This window comes from Typha latifolia, chromosome 8, assembly GCF_019914945.1.
Source record: "Typha latifolia isolate L0001 chromosome 8, TyphaL0001v2, whole genome shotgun sequence".
Taxonomy (NCBI): domain Eukaryota; kingdom Viridiplantae; phylum Streptophyta; class Magnoliopsida; order Poales; family Typhaceae; genus Typha; species Typha latifolia.
This window is the reverse complement of record NC_133093.1, coordinates 9703217-9724387: the sequence shown is the minus strand read 5'-3', so window position 1 is coordinate 9724387 and position 21171 is coordinate 9703217. Positions and strand designations below refer to the sequence as shown.

Sequence of the window (21171 nt, the reverse complement as noted above, 5' to 3'; positions counted from 1 at the left end):
GAATAATTAGAGAAAAAAAAAAGCATTACCGATATAAAATAAGAGAAATGGAAAGGGTTGAAATACAAATTTTCCATGCAGTTGGTTTGGACTCGGTTTGGACTCACCCGCTCCTGTCCCTCCGCTCCGTCTCAAACCCGGTAACCCGGGAGCGGGCCAACTCAGCAAACGCAATGAAAAACGAGCGAAGCGTTTCGATTCCTACGAAACCGACGACATCCGTCAAAACCACGCGGCGAAGCGACCACTCGCAAGTCCAAAAAGGTTCTTTGTCTTCTCCTTCTCCCTCGTCGTCCATCACCACCCTCGCCTTCTCTCTCTCTCTCTCTCTCTCTCTCTCTCTCTCTCTCTCTCTCTCTCTCTCGAGTCTCCTCGTCTTTAAGTGAAACAGTAGCGCTTCTGTTGCGCTTTAAAGAGCAAGAATCCAAAAATATCACTGTGGCAAAACGAAAGGCGAGAACTTTTTAATTCTCTACCAAGCACGTGAGGCACCTTCCTTCCAAGTGTCCTCCGCGCTCCCGCCTTTATATACTTGCCTCTACCCGTCTGGGCTCTCTCCAATTCCGCTCCTCCTTCTCCCTCTCTCGCCTGCCGTTTCTGGGCTCTTGCTCTTGGGTTAATTGCTGCTGGAAAGATTGGATTTTGAGCGGTGGGCAGGGGTGGTGTATAGAGAGAGAGCGCATTAATGGAGTAAAGGAGAGGGGCTTGGGGTTTCTATATTTGGGTGGTGCTGAGAATCGTCCTCGTCGTCGTACTGATTTCGGACTACGAACAGTGCATCGGGTAAGGATTTTTTATCTCCTCTTCGGCGAAAACAGAGTGTTGTTGCTTGCTTTGTTGTTGGAATTGGCCTCAAAATTGAAATTTTCTTTTTTATATCTTTATTTTGTTTTACAGAGTGGGAAGAGGTGGTATAGTGAGATAAGAATAAATTAGTATAGGGATAAATGATGGCTTCGAAACCGCAAGGGCGCTCCAACCTCCAGTGCTTCCTAGATTGCATCACTCCCACAGTGGAAACCCACATCCTCCGCAAGGTGCTCTCCTCTCCACAACTGTTCTTTTCCTTTTAATTTTCTCCTCTATTCCATCCTTCTTGTTCTTATCCCATCTTTCATGGTTTCATAAAATCTTTTGATTCCACTTTATTTTTTCCTTCTTTTTTTTCGGTCTTTGGAGTCGTAATCTGATGCTGATTACCGCTTGTTTTAGATAAATTATTGTTCTTTTAGTGGTATTGAGATGAGAATTGTTATCATCCACTTCAAGTTAGTAGGGTGATTTTGGGTTCTCCACTTGTCAATTTACGAATTCTTTTTTCCTTTTTCTGCTGCATGTTATTGGATGGTTGAAGAATGTCTTGCCTTTATTAGAGAACTATAGTTATTGTGTAGAGATAAATATATTCTGAATTTAGGATTGATATGCCCTCTATGTTCTTTGATCTATTTTCTTTCTTCTTTCTTGGGTTGGGGTAGGAGGATGGGAGTGATCAAACTTTCCTCTAAGAATCAGCAACTCATCTTTGATCTGTATTAGCTTAATAAGGGAAGAGAGTATTCTTTGCCCTTTCCTCCAATGTATTGTCATAGCCAATTTATTTTCTTATAATTGAGTAGACTGTATATTGTTGACTTATTTTGACTCATATTATTGTATCATCTTGATGCAGTCGAGCTTTCGTGCATCAAATGCCCTTTGTGAATGTTCAGAAAAGGAAACTATCAAGTACTTCACTCTCTCAGATCTCTGGGGCCAATACTACGAATGGAGTGTGTATGGTGTCGGTACCGACGTGTGCCTCCACAATGGGCAGACAGTAGTTCAATACTATGTACCCTACTTATCTGGCATTCAGTTGTATACTAAGAAAGTCCGTAATGCATCTAGGTTGTCTTTCCAACTCTATCAATCACATAATATTCTTCTGAATTTAGACAGATTTTGAGGAAATTGATGATTGATTTAAGTGTGTGATCTTTCACATAGGAGCTTGAATGGAGATAGTTTGATGGACTACTGGAATGTTAATGACGAGTGTAAGAAGCTCTCTAGATCGTGGAGCGATGTGTCTGAACACTCGCTTCTAAACCATGATGCTTCATGGGGTGCCAAGAAACACCTTGGGCACTTATATTTCGAGTTCTTTGAAGTTTGTTCTCCTTATGGGAGGATACCCCTTGTTGACATGGTACTTTTTTATGTTCATATTATGTGCTTGCTGGAAACGTTCGGGACTTTAATTCTTTTCAAATGTTTTATTAGGTATATGAATTAGCTCAGAACTTTCCGGGATTGACCTCTCTTAAGAGCGTGGAGCTTTCGCCGGCCAGTTGGTTGTCAGTTGCCTGGTATGGTTTCTTAGTGATACTTGCTAATATTGTTTTGCGGAAATGAGAATAATTGAAAGATTGAACTGTCCCGTAAGTCAGCGACCTTTTCTTGCGATCATTGTGAAATCATCACAGAAGATTGGAAATTTTTGGTTCTTGATTTGAGTAATCGTTGAATTATGAATTAACCTGCAGAAATGGCGATGGAATTGAATTAAGCAGTTTATTACGGAGCCATTAAACAATTAGTTTTGGATTAAAACTTTGCTGGATATAGCACAATTCTTCCTTTTTTTCTCTTTCTATTAATCTTTCCTCTTAATATAGACGTACAACAGTTTTTTTGTGTGTGGTTAAACTGTGAGGCTGATGAGTAGGAATGAAATATTGTGGAGACAAAGTCATGAGCACCAAGAAGGCATGGTTTTAAACCATGCAATCCCTTTCCGGGCTAATGAATCTGCCTCCATATTACAATCTCTTGGGATAAACATTAAGGAAATACTTCTAAAACTAGTAGAAAGCCACTAAATGATTTGTGTTACTATGCTTTTCTTTGTTTGTCAGGTACCCTATCTATCAGATTCCTGCCCAGCACAATGTGAAGGAATTGTCCGCGTGCTTCCTAACTTATCATCACATTTCGTCATCATTTCCAGGTAACTGCCTCTTTTGTAAAATATTAGGAAAATTTTCTAGAAATTCATAAATCTATTTATTAGCTCATTCAGTTTAAAACTATTCAGTCTAGGAAATATGCAAGCCCTGCCCTTTCATAAATCTAAAAGGCTTTATATGCATTTACTGGGATGACCAGATTGGCCAGCAGCCAAAGCAATATCAATAGAAGTCTGAATTTAGGATGGTCTTAGTTTTTACATTACTCTTTAAAGTCATATAATGCTTCATGAAATGTAAAATATATGTACTAAAACTCTGTTTCTTGCTGGTAGTAGAAACTTTCCTTACTTTAATATGATTCATTGGAGGTTCTTTCTTACTTCACTGGTCAAAATGTAAGCGAGGATTCCGTAAACCATCTGAGCTGGTTTATGAAAAATTGATTATTACTTACATGTGTTATGTTCATTTGGAAAATTTTCCTGCTCCATATTCCAAACCAAATTACTAGTCCGTAGGAACTCATATAGTCATTCATATATATCATAAATCATATAGCTTATCAATCAAAATTTCATAATTTCTCTGTCCTTAGGAAGCATTCTCTAATCAAACGATAATCCTTCAAACATTAATGGGCATTTTTCTGTCATGATCCTCTTGCAGACAATCTGCCTGTGAACGTGCCGAATGGTTACTATTGCACTACTGATAGAAATGGAAAAAATGAAACACAATCCAAGGACAAGAGCAATGATACTGATAATAAAAGTGAAACTCAATCTGAGGATGAGAGCAACATCATCTCCCTTCCTCCGTTTGGGCTTGCGTCCTACAAGATGCAGGGGAAGCTTTGGAGCAATCCTGAAAATGGAGATAAAAAAAGGATGGCTTCCCTCTTCAGTTCTGCAGACTCCTGGCTCAAGCAACTTGGGGTCAAACACCATGACTTCAACTATTTCACTACTCACCCTGCGTGAGCATTAAGACAATAGATAACCAGCTGAAGGAGGAGATTATTAGCCTTGTTAATTTCAGTATGTGTTAGCCAAGGACATCTCTAGCTTTATATAGAATACCATATTTATGATGAATAGCAAATGGAAAGATATAGACTTCCAGTTTTATAGTTTTCATAAAGCTGTGGTCGTTGTGTTCTCTACAAGTGCGAGGCATAGGAAACAAACTTGTTTTGTAAGATCTACCAGTAAGTTCAGCCCATGGTAATGTGCCCAACTCTGCAAGATTCCTGGCACTTAGCCAGTTACATGTAAGGTGACTAAGTTGTGCAGGGTAATGTGAAAAATATTTAATTTCAAGTCGTGCAGTAAATTTCAGATATATTTTCCTTTCCTTTTCTTCTTGAAGGATGATTTTATTCATATATAACCGCCCAATCTTACTTCTTTTCCGCTTGCATATATAGTTGAATGTGAGACAATCTTGCCTATTGTAGATTTGAGTTGTTCATGAGCATAGATCTGCTGCATCAAAGAATACGCAAAAACTTAAACGCAAGCTTATGTGCTCATGATTTACAGGCAGAATCTTACTCTAATTCATGACATCCGAACTTTCCATGTGTGCACGTCATACAGTATAAGCTTTTAAAGGAAGCGAAAACTAACCTCTCATTCTCTCAAACAAGAGAATGTCACCACTCTCTTGTAACCTCCTATTCTCTTCACTCCTGGTTCTCTCCATCCAAACAGGTGTAGAGTAGAGAGAATACATTAAAAGCATTAATAGCCAAAGATATTGGATTTCATCCTTTTCTTTTTAGCAAAACTATCTTCAATATCTTTTTTTTTTTTTATACTGAAACTATCTTCAATATCTTTTCCATGAAGTGGACTCTGAGTCTAATTTACAACAGAAAGCTGTAATAGTTGCATGAAAGTACAACAATTTAAGCAATAAAGAAATTGAGGAAATCTTCTCATAATGTCATTAAAAATCCTGGTTTGCAGGCACAAGAATATGGTTGTCATGCTACTTGAGCACAATGTAGATCACAGAATGTTGCCATCAAGTAGCAATCTCAGATGAAGGGCTTACAGTCTGATCCAATCTATTTGGAACAGAGAGTTATACACCGTGGCTTCACGCTTAAATGGCAGGATTACCTATCCTCAAAGCTTCCTGCTTAACACTTGAAAGGAGAAAATGAGAGAACCAATAACTTCAGTAGTCTTTGTGACTCTTTTCCCCTGTTTGTTTGGAGTATATCCTATAGTGAGTATAATATCCCGCTGTCTTTCCTAGCAAAGATCACCAGCTGCAAGAAACTGATTCTTCATGCCTTGTCAACTATGCTCTGATAATTGACCATATAAATAGCTATCAATGTAAGCAATGCACCACCCAGCTGTATAGGCGAGAATGTTTCACCAAGGTACAGAAATCTGAAAACAAAGCAGTAGCTGTCATATTGCAAAATATGGCTAAATGCACAAATCTGAATGATCAGTAACAGTAAACATTATGTTTTCCAGTGATTTTTAAGAAGTGAAAAGAATTACAACTTCTCTTTTGTGATTATCCAACATGGAGACCTAACAAAAGACTTACCCAAAAATAGAGGCAAACATTGGAGTTAAAAATGTGAGGGAGCTAAGTTTGGTCAAGCTACCTGCAAGAATACAAAACAAAGGATGAGCAATCACCAATCGAGCCCAGGAAAGTAATAGTTCTCTTTTACAATTGCAAGTATTTGGCCACTTAATAAAAAATGTGGTTAATAAGTAGTATATATTGGCAATCAAGATCTCTAAAATTCCAATTTAATTGCCAGCAATGTATTCAAAATCCATGCAACAGAAGGAACTAAATTGTGTATACAATAGTTGTTATCATATATCAAAGGAGAACAATCTGACCTCTTGTTGCATTATAGAAAAATACACCATAGCTGACAGCACTTCCAAACACAGAGGTGTAGCAAAGTGCTAGAACATCGCTAGATGAAAGCTCCCTAAGATTTCCATTCAAAGCAGGCTCATGATTAAGAACAGAAATCACCAATAGAGGGAGCCCACCAATAGCCATGTGCTGCAACATGATAGAATAAAATAAATTATAATCAACTATATCATGTGAATTCAGTTTTACACAATATAATACAATAGCAATACATCGATGTGAAAACGGAAACGGCGGAAATATGATCTTGTATGACCTAATTTAGAAGGGAGGTAAAATGGTTTACAAATTAAAAGACATAAAAAATTTAAAGTTAATGCAAAAACATCCATTTAATGCAGCAGAAAGAACATAGGAATCAGAATGGAGGAGAGGGTATCTGCCGTCAATATGATATATAGGTTCCAGCATACCAATATTCTTTTCTTTAGGAGTGTATCATCTGAATATTAGCAGCTTCCTTTCTATGTATGTTTACTCTTCAGTATAAATCTTATAAGCTGCATTCTCAAGAACATACCCATCCAGTTGCCATGACAGGATCAGAATACTTTGATACCCATCGGACCATGATAGTTCCAATCGCCATGCTTTGAGCAGCAAGAAGCATCCACCATTCCCCACTTCCCCATATTGTTGAGTTGTTTTCTTCAAAAGAAATGGCTGGAACCTATAGCATAAACATCTGTCATTGGCAAGAGAAAGTTTTAAGCAAAGTAATAGATTAAACATAAGCATGAATGTGCAGCTATTACCCTCCATATATATATATATATCTAGAAACCCTTGATCCCAACTGGCCATAAAAACAGAGAACAATAATGCCACCAATTGATTCTCCAAATAAAGGTCATAAGCATATAAGAAGTTAACCTCAAGAAGCAAAAGCCCAACAACACCCAGAACGAGCCCAGCAGCTCCAATGCCACCAATTGATTCTCCAAATAATAAAGCCGCAAGTATGGCAACTGTTAAAGGCTGTGAGTCGATGATGACCTGCAGTTTGGATATTGAATTGGCAGTCACTAGAGTGAAGAAGAAGACACAAGAAAGAACTTGTGCATCTTGCATAAGAAATCTGTTTTGGAAATAATGCACAAGCACAGCTTATTTTGCATTATATATCTATTTATGTGTTTATATATACAATATATCAGTTCTCCAAGTGATATGGTGACTGCAGATCAGCCATCTTACAAGCTTGAAACATGGACAAAGGATTTTGCGGGAAAAGAAATATTCATGGAGGAGACATCAACAACTGTGCATGACACACTTCCCCTAGAAGCTTGAAAAACTCTGTGCAATAACTAATCATAGATCATAGCATTCCTTACAGGTTCTTAACAGCACATACGGCTCCTTAGTTTAGCACTAATCTCATAATGGCCAAAATGCAAATGAGAGGGCAGAAAATGCAGTAGTCATGTTGTCTGCAAAATCAACTAAAGATTCTTCTAAAATAGAATGTCACAGAACTAAAATTAAGATTAATTTACGAATTATAAATAACTATATTCAGCAAAATAGGATATCCCAAGAATGAATACTAATACTATTAATAAACGAACTAGCAAGTAAATCCCAAAATTAAAAGCAATGCATTAAGAACTGAAAGCATCAAGAAACCCTAATCATACACTTCCAAGGCCAGCCGAAGTCTTCTGCAAACCCTCAGCAAGAAACCCCTGTCATCGCAGAAACACAAAGAAATGTTGGTGAGCCACATTGCACGACCACCAAATTGTAAATAACCGGAGACACTCTTATAGCTTACTTCTTTCTACTCGGCGAACGCTGCCCACCTGAAAGCACGCGGCATCGATGACAGCGAAAGCAAGTATCGAGACCCACGCTAGTAGCCCCGACGGCTGCTTCCTCCCTTTGATTGCAGCGAATCCGATCAGAAGTGCTCCCGCAGGGATCAACCTGACGGCGGAGACGAAGAAAGGCCCGGTCTTTGGGATCACCTCCTTCATCGCCACCATCGCCGTCCCCCAAAAGAAGAACGGCGACACCAAGATCGCCCAATCCACTGCCCTTCGGACTAAATCCCCCTCCCCCGTTCCCGAATCTTTAAGGTCTCCTCCGACCTCAATCTCGAAGGTCGAGGTGGTCTTCTCGGCCAGGAGCTGATCGGACTCGGAAGAAGCTTCGGTGACGAAGCACTCGACGTCGGCGCCGGTGCCGATGCAGTCCACGGGGCTCGTCGGCGGCCGCGACGATGACATTTTTTCGGTGGATCTGCAGCGGATTAGTGTTCTTGATCTTTTTAGAACCCTAGGAACCATAACCGTGGGAGATTTGGGAGGAGGAAATAATATAGCGATGGGCGGGGAAGGGGAGACGGCGGTTGACATGGTCGAATCCAATTGTCAGGCGAATGCGTCGTTTGACTTCGAAGGCAAGATTTTTAAATATTACTTTCTCTCGAGGAAGAAGATGGAAGGAGGGGGGGGTAATCGTCGTTTTTCTTTCTACGCGTATTTTAGCGGGAGTGGTGGTGGTTAGCCTGCCCTGTCGGAAAGACTTATCTTGATCCTTGCGACTTCCCCCGCCTAAAATTGATGGCATTTTTGCATTTTGCCCCATTGTTTAGGTGTTTATTTCGATTTACAACATCTATTTTCACTATTTTTATCTATAAGGGGGGACGTGTGAATCTTTGATTTGTCAAACACACCCTATATTTTACTTTTACTATCGTTTACATTATATCATATGAATAATTATTATTTAACCCCTGCCTCTTACTTTTAAGTTTTAACGCCTAAAAAATATTGCGTTAATTTTATCGCTAGCAACAGCTAACGATTTTTTTTTATTACTTTTAAACAGAAAAAGAAATTAGAATCTCTAAAATATAGTTTATTTGACTTTAAAATTTAGTTCTCCATTTTATTTTCACTTTAACCTTAAAAGTTATTAAAGAGTATTACATTCAATTTGTAGGTATAGTTATCTTAACTCATTTATATAGTAACTAATAATTAATAAAACTAATGACAGTATTTTTTTAGCTATTTTAGATAAAATGCAAGGTTAAATGATAAATATGATATGATAAGATAGGACGTAAACGATCATAAGAGAAAAAGATAGGGTACTTTTTATCAATTTCTTTAAAAAAATTGTACTATATCTTTATTATCAAGTATTTAACATATGACCTGCATTTTGAGTAGAATATCTAAAAACACTATATTTTTAGTTTTTTATTTGTAAGTGATAAGTTAAAATAACTACAAGTGCAAAATAACTTTAATATCTAAGTAATTTTCCATAATGTTTTTTAAGTTAAGAAAAACACTTGGAAATGTAGGGAATTTATAAATGGAGAATTAGATTTTAAAATTCAATGAGAGTATTTTATAATTTTTTTAATTTTTTTATAAGTAATGGATATTCTCTATTCCGTTAGCAAATTGAGATTGTGGACCATTGGTTGTTCACACAAGAGGGAGGATCTTACTTGCTTGCACGAATTTAGAAGCATCTTAATATTACTATTATTATTATTTTGCTAGAGAAGGGAAGAGTACTAGAAAAACAGATAGAAATATTAACATATAGCAATAAATTCCAATGGCATATCATGAGTACTAGAAAAACTGATACTTGAGTTATTTGATTATTTCAATGACAATTTCACAATATTATTCATTATATCATGATTGAAATAGGGGCTACTGCACTCAATATTCCCATTATTTGTAATACTCCATTGCACAACGGGGCCATTCTTATGTCTAATTGTGCTTGCGCACATCGATGTAATCGAAATCTTCTATGATCACGCCAAGTATGATGATTAGTTCTTCGGTGTCAAGACATACATCTTGCAGGCATGAGGTTCCACTGTATCTGTTATAGATCCTTGAATTGATGATATTGTTGAATGCTGTGAGAGAAACGGGAATTAGAGTTTACAGTGCTTATGAAGCTGAAATATTCAAGATTACAGAGGAGGGAAAAAGAATAGAAGGAGAGAAGATTTGAATTGTGAGACTTACTGCCCATAGATCTCGAGCATCGGCGACGGTTGATGACTGAAGCCCGAGATCTGACCAATTTGCGGTGATGGTTCCTCGCGACGATGACCGGTTCCATAGAACTACAGCCACTCTACCACTGCTAAGTGGACCAGCCCAAACCTACATGTTAGAAAGATTTCTGAAGAGTTAATTGCAACTGAAATTATAATTCAAGAGGTAAGCAAAAGGAGTAGAATACTGGCTTTTACTGAAGTTGTTAGATTATGATTGTCTATTGTATTACTGCAATTCTGAATCTATCTTCTTTTTTCCTTTCAGTGAGAGAAGTATTCTGAACTGACAGATTGGAGGAATTGAGTGCTTTATAAATCAACCAATTCATTCAAATTGCTCATAAAATCTTGAGGAAATAGATGACATTGCTTAGATTCAAGTTTTTTTAAGGTCATACCTCCAAACCGCCGCTCGATTTTACCTTCTTTCCTTGGACTCCAAGACCATCTGTTTTCATCACACACCATAATCAGATTGAGCTTATCAGACAACCATAATTTATAACCCAATATTATCCATTTCTAATTGAATGGAAAAACTTGTAACAAATTTTATTTTCTCCAACCTTGATTAACGGCGATGACTTCCCAGTTGCTGAGTATTTCTTTTGTTTCCTGGCTCATCGATCTTAGGTCACACCCAATCAAAAGTGGAGCCTGCACAATTCCATTCACAAAATAAAAATCATAGATTCCATTAAGGATGTCAAAGAACTGTTGATATAGATTAAGAACCTTAGCTAATGCCCATATGCTGAAATGTGATCGATACTCCTCCATTGACATTCCACCATTTCCGACTTCGAGCATGTCAGGATCTGAATCATGAAATGAAATACTAATTCTATCTTCAAATTTAAAGTAGTGTAGCTAAGTAGTCTATGATTAAGGAAATTTGTTTACCATTCCATCCACCTGGTCCTGCATAAGATGCCCATCTGTCATTCTGATCGGCTCGAGATGTCATACTACAATCGCAGAAAAAGTTATCAGTTTACAAATCTAAGATATATCATGGTATGTGAATGTTAATTCCAGTAGAACTAGAAATGAACCTATTCCAGTTGTCCTCAATATCTCCTGTTGTTCTCCAACTGTTTCCCATACCCTTTGCCCAGGTTGCTGGATCATTTTGGCCCCTGCATTACAGTAAACTCCTATTGAAATGATTCTAATTGACAACTAAATCATTGTTCAATTGAACTAGAAATTTGTAGATAAATAACACCACATTTTTTTAATAGTACTTCTTAATTGATGATATAGTACAAGCAAGCTTACCATTCACATAGAGAGAAGAAAATGTTCCTCCCATAAGTCTGAAGTGCTTTGCTCATCCTACTGTACCTGAATTCAGCAAAATTGTATCGATGATGAAATAAGGTTCATAGGCCAATGAATTATTGAATTATAAGTAAGCTTTTAGTGCATATAATTCTGAAAAATTACCTCTCTGGGGGGCTGGTTCCAGGGTTGAAGCAGTTATCATACTTCAAATAGTCGATGCCCTTGAAATTAAAGGAAAAAAAGATATCGATAAGGACATATCTATTTGTCGGATATTAAACCTCAAATGAATCGTGTATGATTCAAATTATAGGTTTATGGGTTAGCAGTAGAATTTTTAGCCCGAATATATATATATATATATATATATATATAGGAAGAGCATGCATATATACCCAAGAAACAAATGTTCTGACATCTTGTTCTTCATGATAAAGTGAACCAGGCATTGTTCCACTGCATGTTCTTGACCTGAAAATCCTCCAATAAATTCAGGTAGTAGAAGAAAAATCAAGAATTATATCATTCTGACGATAAATTTGCATCACATTAACGTCCGATCGTAAAAGAAAAACAATTCCAACTGTGGTGTCTCTGAAATAGACAAAGTTCATAACAATGACATCCTTTGATATTGCCATGCAATCTAGTATTAATCCATATAGATAGAACCCTAAAAATTACGCACCCTGCGTCGCTGTAGATTCCAAGCTTGAGGCCTTTTCCATGCACATAATCTGCAAGGGCCCTCATCCCTGAGGGAAATGTTGATCCCTTTGCAACTAAATTTCCCTGACAAAGTCCAAATAGAGCAGCATTAGAACAATTGCAAAGAAGAAAAAAAAAATTGCACACTTATTTCTCTTGGTAAAAATTTATTAGTTTATAACAGATGCTCTCACCTGAGAGTCCCTGTTGAATTCTCCCCAGCAATCATCTGAATTTTTGAAGAGAAATCACCATGGGGAAAAAAATTTAATTAATGTCAGCATTTGCTCATCTTGTAATTTAAAAAAAACTTTGATGGTCTGAGAGAAGGTTAAAAAGATAACCTATATTGATGTATCGATAGCCCAATTTGGCAAGACCAGTGTATACCATTGCATCAGCTGCATCAACCAAAGCCAAGAAGAAATATTAACATAATTATTTGGTGCAATTTTGATAAAATATTAACATATTTATTTGGTGCATGTACTTTTTTTCACTTAAACCATCCATTTTTTTTTTGTGACAAAACTGTACCAAATCAATAATACCAATTAACTTGTGGATTAATCTAAATTATTTTTAAGCTTATAAACAGAGAAAGATTCTTTCTACTCCTCCATACTCAACAACTTTGGGACCCAACTTCCTCCCAATTGAAATTGGGACCTAACAAGTAATAAGGATAGGTTGGATGTCACTTTTTCTGGCAGTAGCTCTCACTATCTCTCACAAAATAAAAGATATCCATCCAATCCAGTGGTCGGAATAGCCTATCTTCTTTCTTCACGGACAACTTGGAAATCTTTGTCGTAGGAGGCTCGTGGCAAACTTTATTCGGTGAACGTGGAATAACTCACTAGGATAAGGTATTAAGATAAGGAGAATAAGGTAGACATTGTCGCCATATTCGGACCCTTGTCATGTCCCATTTGATGGCCCAATCACTCCCAAATCTTCTCTACTAGACAAATGGCGTGCAGCCAACCATGGCGTAATATGATATGGAGAATTTTCGACTAGCACCCTACATTTTAGTGATTTTATCATTAACTAACTTAACAGAGTTGATATGTATACTTTCAAAACACACACACACACACATATATATATATATATATATATATATATATATATATATATATTTTACACAGATAACCTCTAAATTACTTTTCAACAAATATGAGATTAAATCTCAATAATTTAATAAAAAATAAAAATATCCTTAGGTAAGAAAATTGTATATAAAAAAATAAGAACATTCTTTATTTCAAATTTTAACTAATAGTTAACTTTAAAAGTCAAACATAAAAAGGTTTTAGAAGGCATGAATATAAAAAGGTTATGTTTTGAGATATACATTCATAAATAAGAGATTTTGGATGGTATACATGCAAGAACACCTTTCGAGAAAATGATATTTATTTGAGCTTTGTTTCGTTTAAGGCTAAGCTCCAAATTTAATTAGTTGATCTTATTTTTTTTAGTCTTAATTTTTTAAAAAATAAATTTGATTAACTATAAAAAAAAGATAAAAAGATGTTTAATTACTGAACCAGATTAATAGTCTTTGAACCTGTTCAAGAACCCTTTCTAAAGTCAAACTACACGGGTCTACCCTACCCTGTTTGATTAAAAAGAAATAAGAGATCCTTATCCATAAATTTTAGAAATCCATTATTCGTGGTTTGTAGTTAAATACCACCGTATCTAGTATAATTAAAACCAAGGTAAATTACTAATAACATAGATATCGGACTTTTTATCCTTATTTCTTTATTCCAATTTTAGACTTGGAATAAGAGAGATGATCAAAGCAGTATCTATCTTTGTACTGCAACCAAACATGAAGAAAACATATACCTCTTCTAAACTATGAATAAAAAATGAGTCTAACGTTTTTCATGAATTATCTTAATTCTTCAACCAAACTGTACTATAGGGACACCAAGGTATCCTTAAAAATACCAAAAGTACCCTTACTTTTATTTTTCCCTTTCACTTAACTTCTAGAATGTCTTTGACTAAAGTACCATTACAAATAACAAACTTCTTTAATTAAGAATATTTTTTTCTCAAGGATATTGTAGTAAATTTAGCCAGCGTGGGTTAGTTAGGTGAGAAAAATGTCTCCGAGTTAATGATATAGTTAGCTCAAAGATAGGTATAGATATGAATTATAAAATGTAGGGTCTTCTTTAAAAAAAATTCACTATTTTATAACGTATAAAGATAATATACCAGTTTCCCGGATTAACTGCTCATTGATGGTGCAATGGAAATGGTTCCAGCTATTCCACCTGATGAAATTAGAAGGAGAGACATATATATAAGAAACTAATAAACGATTGTAATATAATAAGATTTGATGGATGACGCTTTTCAAAGCAAGAGACTGGAAGTGGAGAAAAGAAGAAAATAAAATAAAATAAACAATCCAACCAAATCTCTCTCACTTTTTGACTCCAGTAGTTGTAGTAGCAGGTGAACTGTCTCATTTCCATCGTCACTTTCCTCCCCTACCACCCTCACACTTTAGTTGTGCAGTAAGTACTCTTCCATAAGTCCGGCATTATTAGTTCAGCCATTGCTTTCTCACAAAGTTAATTAACAATGGCAACTAAGTCTTTATAGATGCAGTACAAAGTTGGTTTGAAATCTATTTCCCTTTCTCCCTCGCACTCACTTGGAGCCTCAGATTATTAGTATATAATTACACATATATAGATCTCTTTACCTTTCTTTAGTTGTCATCGAAGAATTGTTTTATTCTTATTATAGAGAAAAGAGAGAGAGAGAGAGAGAGAACTACTTAATGTTATCTTATCTATCATCTGTGATATATATATATATATATATATATATAGTAACGGATTGATAAATTAATTACCCCATTTGAGGAGTCCGGGCAAGGCCATTCTCAAGCACGGCCCTCCTCCTCGTCTCCGCCGTGTGGTTCGAATCTCTAACGACTCTCGCCGCCGCCGCCGCCAGGAATCTGGAGAGGACGAACAAGGAGAGGAGCGAGAGGAGGAGAGGTCTATGTGATCCCTTAGCCATGGCTTAGAATTGGTTTGAGAGCGAAAAAGAACCAAGGCCTCGAGTCTCTTTATATAGGCCTCGACGTTGCATGGGTCGGGTCCACACTGTGGACGTAGAGGACACGACCTAGTCATTTTATTTGTCACCCAGTGGGCCCCAGCTGGGTCCAGTTGTTACCCACCAACCGCTTTCTCCTGTGATGCCATGTCACCGCACGACGCCGGGGCGGTCCGTGCCTTCCTGTAATTCGTTGACACCTGTCGGTTCTGTCGACGTGGAAGGAAATGGTTGGGATTTGCTGGCGTGTGGTGTTCTAGGAGGGCGACAGGTGCCGGCGGACTTATCTGAGTCCTTGGTGAATAGTTCGTCTTATCCGCGGTTCTAATCGGTGGAGCTCGGCGTTATTCTTGGGTACGTGCTCTGTTATCCTCATCTTAGGACACCGAACTTTGTCCCAGGTCAAAATGGCATTATAGGCTGGATCTCATAAAGTTTCCCGAAATAGTGGCTCTCTATCTAAAATAGATTATGGGTTTAGATATCCTTCCAAAATTATGCCATCTAAATGTGAGTGAGGATCTTATCCGACTTGGAAGAGGATTTTATCTTTAAATTTGCTTGCCCTAGTTAGGAAAATTATATTTCCAATTAAATTGCCTTCTATAATAGACTACAGCGGGCCCCACAAGACAAAAGTTGCAACTGTTGCTTGCCCTAAGAGATGCAACCCATTAAACTACATAAGCTAATGAAGAATAAAGTGGTGGATAAAGACAGAATCAGAATAAGCCAACAATTAATTTGGCTACAATGCTCGGGATTAGGATCGGAATAGTGAGTAGTTATTCGCGACGGAATAAACTGGACAAGAAGGCGATATGCAACTTCGCTTTCAGAGCCTTGATGTAGAGCTTATCCACAGCAGTTGCGTGAGCTCGTGGTGTAGGATGTTTACAAGGAAGCAGAGGTGATCATTAACGCACATCTTATCGTGATCATTAGAGCTTATCCATCCGAGAGTTTCTCCGATATGTGGATAAGATTATTCACGATGTTGGATAAATATATTCGCAACTCGCAAGGTTATGCAAAAATGGATAGATAGATAGCCCAGTTTGATTGGACCTAATCCGTGACCTAAATATCACATCAAATAATAATTCCTAATTGACGTGTTTAGCCTCCATTATATATTTTCTATGTTTCTTTGATAGGTGGATATCGTGATATATTTGATCTTTTTTTGTGTGCATATGTACCCCTAAAACTTGACTGTTAAAATTTTATCAACTTAAGTATAGAAAGATAGAAATACTCGTATATATATATATTTTATTTATTTATTTAAAGGTATTAATTTGTTAAAAAAATAACTTGAAGGGTATCCATGCAAATAAGGAACTTTGGAGAGGTATATATTATTATCTATAAAACTTAATGGGATAAGGATGATAAAATGAACTTCCAAAAGAATGGGATATTCCAACAATATAGAGATGGAAATGCAGATAAACATCACAGACTAAAAGCCTATCTGAGTTGGAAAAGATGACACTAACGAAGGAAAATTAAATTCAGAGCTTTGCATTTCCATATGGTCAAGAGATTATAGGTGCAAGTTGAGTTCTGAACAGAGCAAAGCGCATTCCTAATTATGATCTTAAAGCATAGCTTTTAAACGCCTAATTGTTCAGGTTCATGCAGCTTTCACCATTTGAGAGGCTTGAATTCAAGTCCTATACAATACCTGAAAGCAACCTCGTCAATGGCATAACATGGGACTGCATACTTGAAACAAATCTGGTGACTTTTGTGAGAGGCAGCAAGGCAAGTGTGACTCCTAGATTTCGATATTGTAATCATTTATAGATGGAAAGAAATACAAGGCCATAAATTAATTTCTTCAGAAGTAGACTCATTCATGCAGCTTATTCAACTTGCTTCCAAGATCTTATTGGAATGACGCAATTCATATGCGACGACAGTTGTGCTGTTATCTCAGAGACTTTAAGTTATACAGTCTAAAGAAACGAAACAGCTGAAATCTGTAGTGATGCTGACTCTGATTAGATCTTCATGAGATTCTCACATCGGCGTCTACAATAGTGGTGTTAAGATAAACATCCTGCATGAGTGGGGGCCTACGGTAAAATTCAATTTGTCTGCGAACTTCTTCTCGAATGTCTTATGCTGCAAAATTCAAAGATGAGTCAAATATTCTCCTTAAAGTAGTAATATATCAGAGATAGCCTAAAGTATCATCCAAAATAATAAACATAATATAGAGCATAGCTTTTGAGGAGATACAGACTTATTCTATTATGTTACGTGTAGACATCACACTAAATTGGAAGGACTAGAGTTTCTTCATTCAAGATACTTTAGCTTACGATGGATACCTCATTAGTACTAATACTTCTTTCAACATAATCTTTTCCATATTTTTTTGTTATTGCATCAATGATAAGCATTCCTAGATGAGTACAGAAATTCTTCGATGCAGATACTAAATGGTGCACATGCTTTGTGGTGAAGAAGCTAGATGTATAAGAATTAGCAAGTACCTTCCATAAATCTCTTACTTCGACTACCGTCTCAGGTGGAACTCCAATGTCATCCCAGTGTGCGGTAATAGGACTCTCTCTAAGCGATCGGTTCAACAAGACAACTGCAGTCCTGTATCCAGAAAGCGGTCCAGCCCAGACCTGTAAAAGAAGAGTAATCAGATGACCTCCTGCTCACTTTGTAAAATATAAAGCTCAATGGACGTTAAATTGAAGAAATTTCTGCCCAACCTCAAGATCTCCCTCCATCCTCACTTTTTTTGCTTGGATACCGAGAGGATCTGTCCATAAGTCAATATCAGACAAAAGCATAAGAATTAAAGTTAGTTGACAATTGTGGAGGTGAAGAGGAATTTATGGAGAAGGGTTGCTATTTATGTGGAAATAGTGAATAAGGAAACATGTAACAAAGTCTAGGAGAGTTGGTGGATCAAAAAAAGATGAAAAGTAGACAGATGATAGGCAATGGAAGTTCCATTATTAGTCTTTATCATGTGGTAGCCTCAAAACAAGAAGGTAGTGATATGAATGAGAACTTTAGAGTTCCTAAATAAATGTGATGTTGTACAATAACATAGCAAAACTGCAGAGAGAAATTCACCGGTTCCTGACCTTGATTTACAGCAATGACATCTTTGTTGCTTAGGATGACGAAAGTTTCCTTTGACATATTCCGTACATCACATCCGATAAGAAGAGGTGCCTTGTGGATTAGGAATAAGAGCTTGAATCAGTTACATGAAGCATAAAGGTAAAACTTCAGATGTTACCTAAAATTACAATCATCAATTTATACCTTGGAAATAGCCCATATGCTGAAATGGACAATATATTCATCATTGCTCATTCCCCCATTTCCTACTTCAAGCATATCTGGATCTGGTTGATTAAATTCAATAAAAAAATGAGTCAAATTTAGTTGTTCTATGGCAAATATCATGTCTCGCTGAGACTCTATAGACAACTTATGATCAAGATGCTGAAACTGAAATATGTAATACAACTAACTAGTATTTGCTGCGGTTTTGAACACATTTAGGATCCAAAAGGAACTCAGCCCTAGGCTTCTAGCCCATCAATGTGTATAGGACTGACATTGCTTCTATATTCTTAAGTTACTGCAGATATATTTACTCAATTGAAGAAGAACAAACCATTCCAACCACCAGGTCTCGCATACTCCGCATACACTTCATTTTGGTCAGCCCTCGAGACCATGCTGCAGTAGAAAAAATGGAATCATTTCAATCAAATAGTGAAGGGTCTTTCCTTTAATTCCACCTCCTAATAAGCTACACTAGTGAAACAAACAACTTAGTCAAGAAATTGACCTTTCCCATGAATCATTAATGTCATTTGTTGTCCTCCAGCTATTTCCTAGCTTGGCACCCCAAAGAGCTGGGTGCATATCACCCCTAAACATCAGGGCAGCAAAATAATGAACCAGAGAAAATCCAGGAACAAGACAAGATCTAAACTAGCCACTGAAGTCTACAGTTTACCATTCGCATAAAGAGAAAAACATTGGTCGACCAGTCTTCATAAGGGCCCTAGTCATAGCTGGGTACCTACCCTCCAATAACAAAGAAAGGTTTAGTGACATTTAACTCGTCAAACTACACAGGGAAGGTTTATTGCAGCGACAATGAGGAATCAAATAATCCAGTGACAATAAAATTTACCGTGCCATTGGCTTCAAATCTCCATTATTACAGTTGTCATACTTCAAATAATCAATGCCCTGCAATCCAACAAAATAAAGCCAACTAAGACTCTGCCAAAGTACTCCAGAAAATGCAAAACTCACACAAGATTCTCCACGGAATAGACAGACTTATACTCTTGTTAAAAATAAAATAAAATGAAAGATGTTAAAAGAAAAATTTGTAGCAGTAGAGAAAAGACGATGTGAATATCAATCCTTACCCATGATGCAAAGGTATGGGCATCTTTCTGCTCATAGCCAAATGACCCAGGCATCATTTTGCTACATGTTTGGTAACTGAAATTATCCAAATAGAGTGATTATACTAATAGCTACAGAATATCAGGAAGAAAGATAACTCGCTCTTATGGGTCATACTTACCCTGCATCAGAGTATATCCCTAGTTTAAGACCCTTCTTGTGAACATAATCTGCAAGTGCCTTGATTCCTGATGGAAATGTTGACTTATTAGGGACTAGATGACCCTGAAAGAGACAAAAGTGTACAAGTTCAGTAGGCAATTGACAAATTAATTAAAATATTACAAACTTTGAATTATTTTTCCAGTTTATAGACAAGATTTAAAGCACATCTAACCAATAGGCTTGCTATTTATCATCTGTAACTAAATAAACATAAAATAATAACTAAAATTTTGAAACCTTTGCATCCCTCTTGTTCTCAGCCCAGCAATCATCTGGATCATGTTGAAACCCGAAAAATTATTAGTTATTCCTTACTGAGGGCATCAATATATCAAAATAAGAGGAAACAAACAGGAAAGGGAAGCACCAATGTTCACATATTGATATCCAAGCATTGCAAGCCCAGTTGAGACCAGTGCATCAGCTGTTGTTCAGCACAAATGATGCATTAATTTGTAAATAATCCCCACATTCTTAAATCTTAATAAATAAGTTCTAAATAAAATCTACCTGTTTCCTTAATGATTGTTTCATTAACAGAGCAACTGAAGTAATTCCAACTGTTCCACCTGCAACCCAAAACCAAGATCAACCTAGTCTCAAGATAAATGAATAGCTGGAACATATCAAACGATAATAGCAGTAAGATAATCCGATATTTATCCACGATATGAAGGATAAGAAGAATAAATACCCCATAGGAGGAGTTACGCCTAATCCATTAGCCAGCAAACTCCTCCTGTCATCCAAATCAACCATCACCCTGGATTCAGTGCATATCAAAGTAGTGAGACATAACAAACCCATAAGTAGCTTCACCCGCATAGGCACAGTGGCTTTCTCCATCCTTCTATTCTATTCCTCCTCTCTCCTTGTGCTTGAATCACTCACATGAGGAGTTATTCCTATAATTTATTCACGTGAAAGGGCTACTGTTAAAGTGCAGTATAGTGGTGGGGTTGGGCAAGATTTAAAGGTATAGATTTCAATTCATTGGTGAATATTTGACAAAATTAGCCTCTCTGATATCTTTTCTTACCCAATGCCACCCCAAATTTAATACCAAAAATAATACATTTTCTTATAATTATCAGTAAAATAAGGATAAGATTAGTATTTTAACTTTAAGGTAGAAACACCAACAAATTCAGAATTTTATATCTATAAGTTAATGAAATAAAAAAGTTAATATTATTGGCAATTTATATATATATAAAGCTTAACTTATCATAAAAATAGTAATAGATTCAGTTAAATCTATCGTCCTTTTTAGAAATTAATTCATTTTAGTAGAAAATTAGTTTGTTCAAAAACTTGTCCTTGGTTGGAATGATGAGAATAACATTCAAGGGACAAAGTTGAATGAGGAGTTTGAAGCTTAGCTCGTCTTTCTCTAGATGCTTCATTGTGGAATTAGTTAATATATGTCACCTTCCCAATGAGAGTATTTTTTATTAAAATTAATTAATAAAACTAAATATACGCTTAATTTAAATAATTAGTTAATAAAATAAA

The 21171-nt window shown here is 36.5% G+C and overlaps 4 protein-coding genes across 5 annotated transcripts; 1 reads left to right on the top strand and 3 right to left on the bottom strand.

Moving 5' to 3' along the window:
- The first annotated feature begins 257 nt into the window (after positions 1–257).
- LOC140793858 (uncharacterized) lies at positions 258–4273 on the top strand. Its single transcript, XM_073145606.1, has 7 exons — positions 258–783; positions 898–1037; positions 1673–1890; positions 1990–2191; positions 2266–2351; positions 2901–2992; positions 3621–4273. Exons 2-7 carry the CDS (start codon positions 948–950, stop codon positions 3932–3934), a joined length of 1002 nt encoding a protein of 333 aa, XP_073001707.1. The 5' UTR covers positions 258–783; positions 898–947; the 3' UTR covers positions 3935–4273.
- Positions 4274–4879: 606 nt separating this feature from the next.
- Positions 4880–8387, bottom strand: LOC140793215 (WAT1-related protein At3g02690, chloroplastic-like). Its single transcript, XM_073144578.1, has 7 exons — positions 7682–8387; positions 7517–7564; positions 6750–6872; positions 6397–6546; positions 5834–6005; positions 5526–5586; positions 4880–5359 (listed from the first exon to the last, which is right to left on the bottom strand). The coding sequence occupies exons 1-7, from the start codon at positions 8234–8236 to the stop codon at positions 5251–5253; spliced, it is 1218 nt and encodes a 405-aa protein (XP_073000679.1). The 5' UTR covers positions 8237–8387; the 3' UTR covers positions 4880–5250.
- A 1089-nt stretch (positions 8388–9476) lies between these two features.
- On the bottom strand, positions 9477–15001 carry LOC140794440 (alpha-galactosidase-like). Its single transcript, XM_073146469.1, has 15 exons — positions 14810–15001; positions 14161–14219; positions 12264–12320; positions 12114–12148; positions 11900–12003; positions 11607–11682; positions 11374–11432; positions 11206–11271; positions 10980–11063; positions 10828–10892; positions 10660–10742; positions 10491–10581; positions 10323–10372; positions 9890–10030; positions 9477–9777 (listed from the first exon to the last, which is right to left on the bottom strand). The coding sequence occupies exons 1-15, from the start codon at positions 14977–14979 to the stop codon at positions 9688–9690; spliced, it is 1230 nt and encodes a 409-aa protein (XP_073002570.1). The 5' UTR covers positions 14980–15001; the 3' UTR covers positions 9477–9687.
- A 1882-nt stretch (positions 15002–16883) lies between these two features.
- LOC140794213 (alpha-galactosidase 1-like) lies at positions 16884–20598 on the bottom strand. Of its 2 annotated transcripts, XM_073146133.1 has the most exons (16): positions 20476–20598; positions 20351–20395; positions 20167–20225; positions 20024–20080; positions 19894–19928; positions 19613–19716; positions 19452–19527; positions 19208–19266; positions 19028–19093; positions 18857–18940; positions 18680–18744; positions 18322–18404; positions 18138–18228; positions 17757–17806; positions 17526–17666; positions 16884–17151 (listed from the first exon to the last, which is right to left on the bottom strand). In XM_073146133.1, the coding sequence occupies exons 2-16, from the start codon at positions 20353–20355 to the stop codon at positions 17059–17061; spliced, it is 1068 nt and encodes a 355-aa protein (XP_073002234.1). In that variant the 5' UTR covers positions 20356–20395; positions 20476–20598; the 3' UTR covers positions 16884–17058. The 2 variants fall into 2 exon arrangements, with proteins under 2 accessions (XP_073002234.1, XP_073002233.1); XM_073146132.1 differs by having other exon boundaries at positions 20351–20598.
- Positions 20599–21171: the final 573 nt, after the last annotated feature.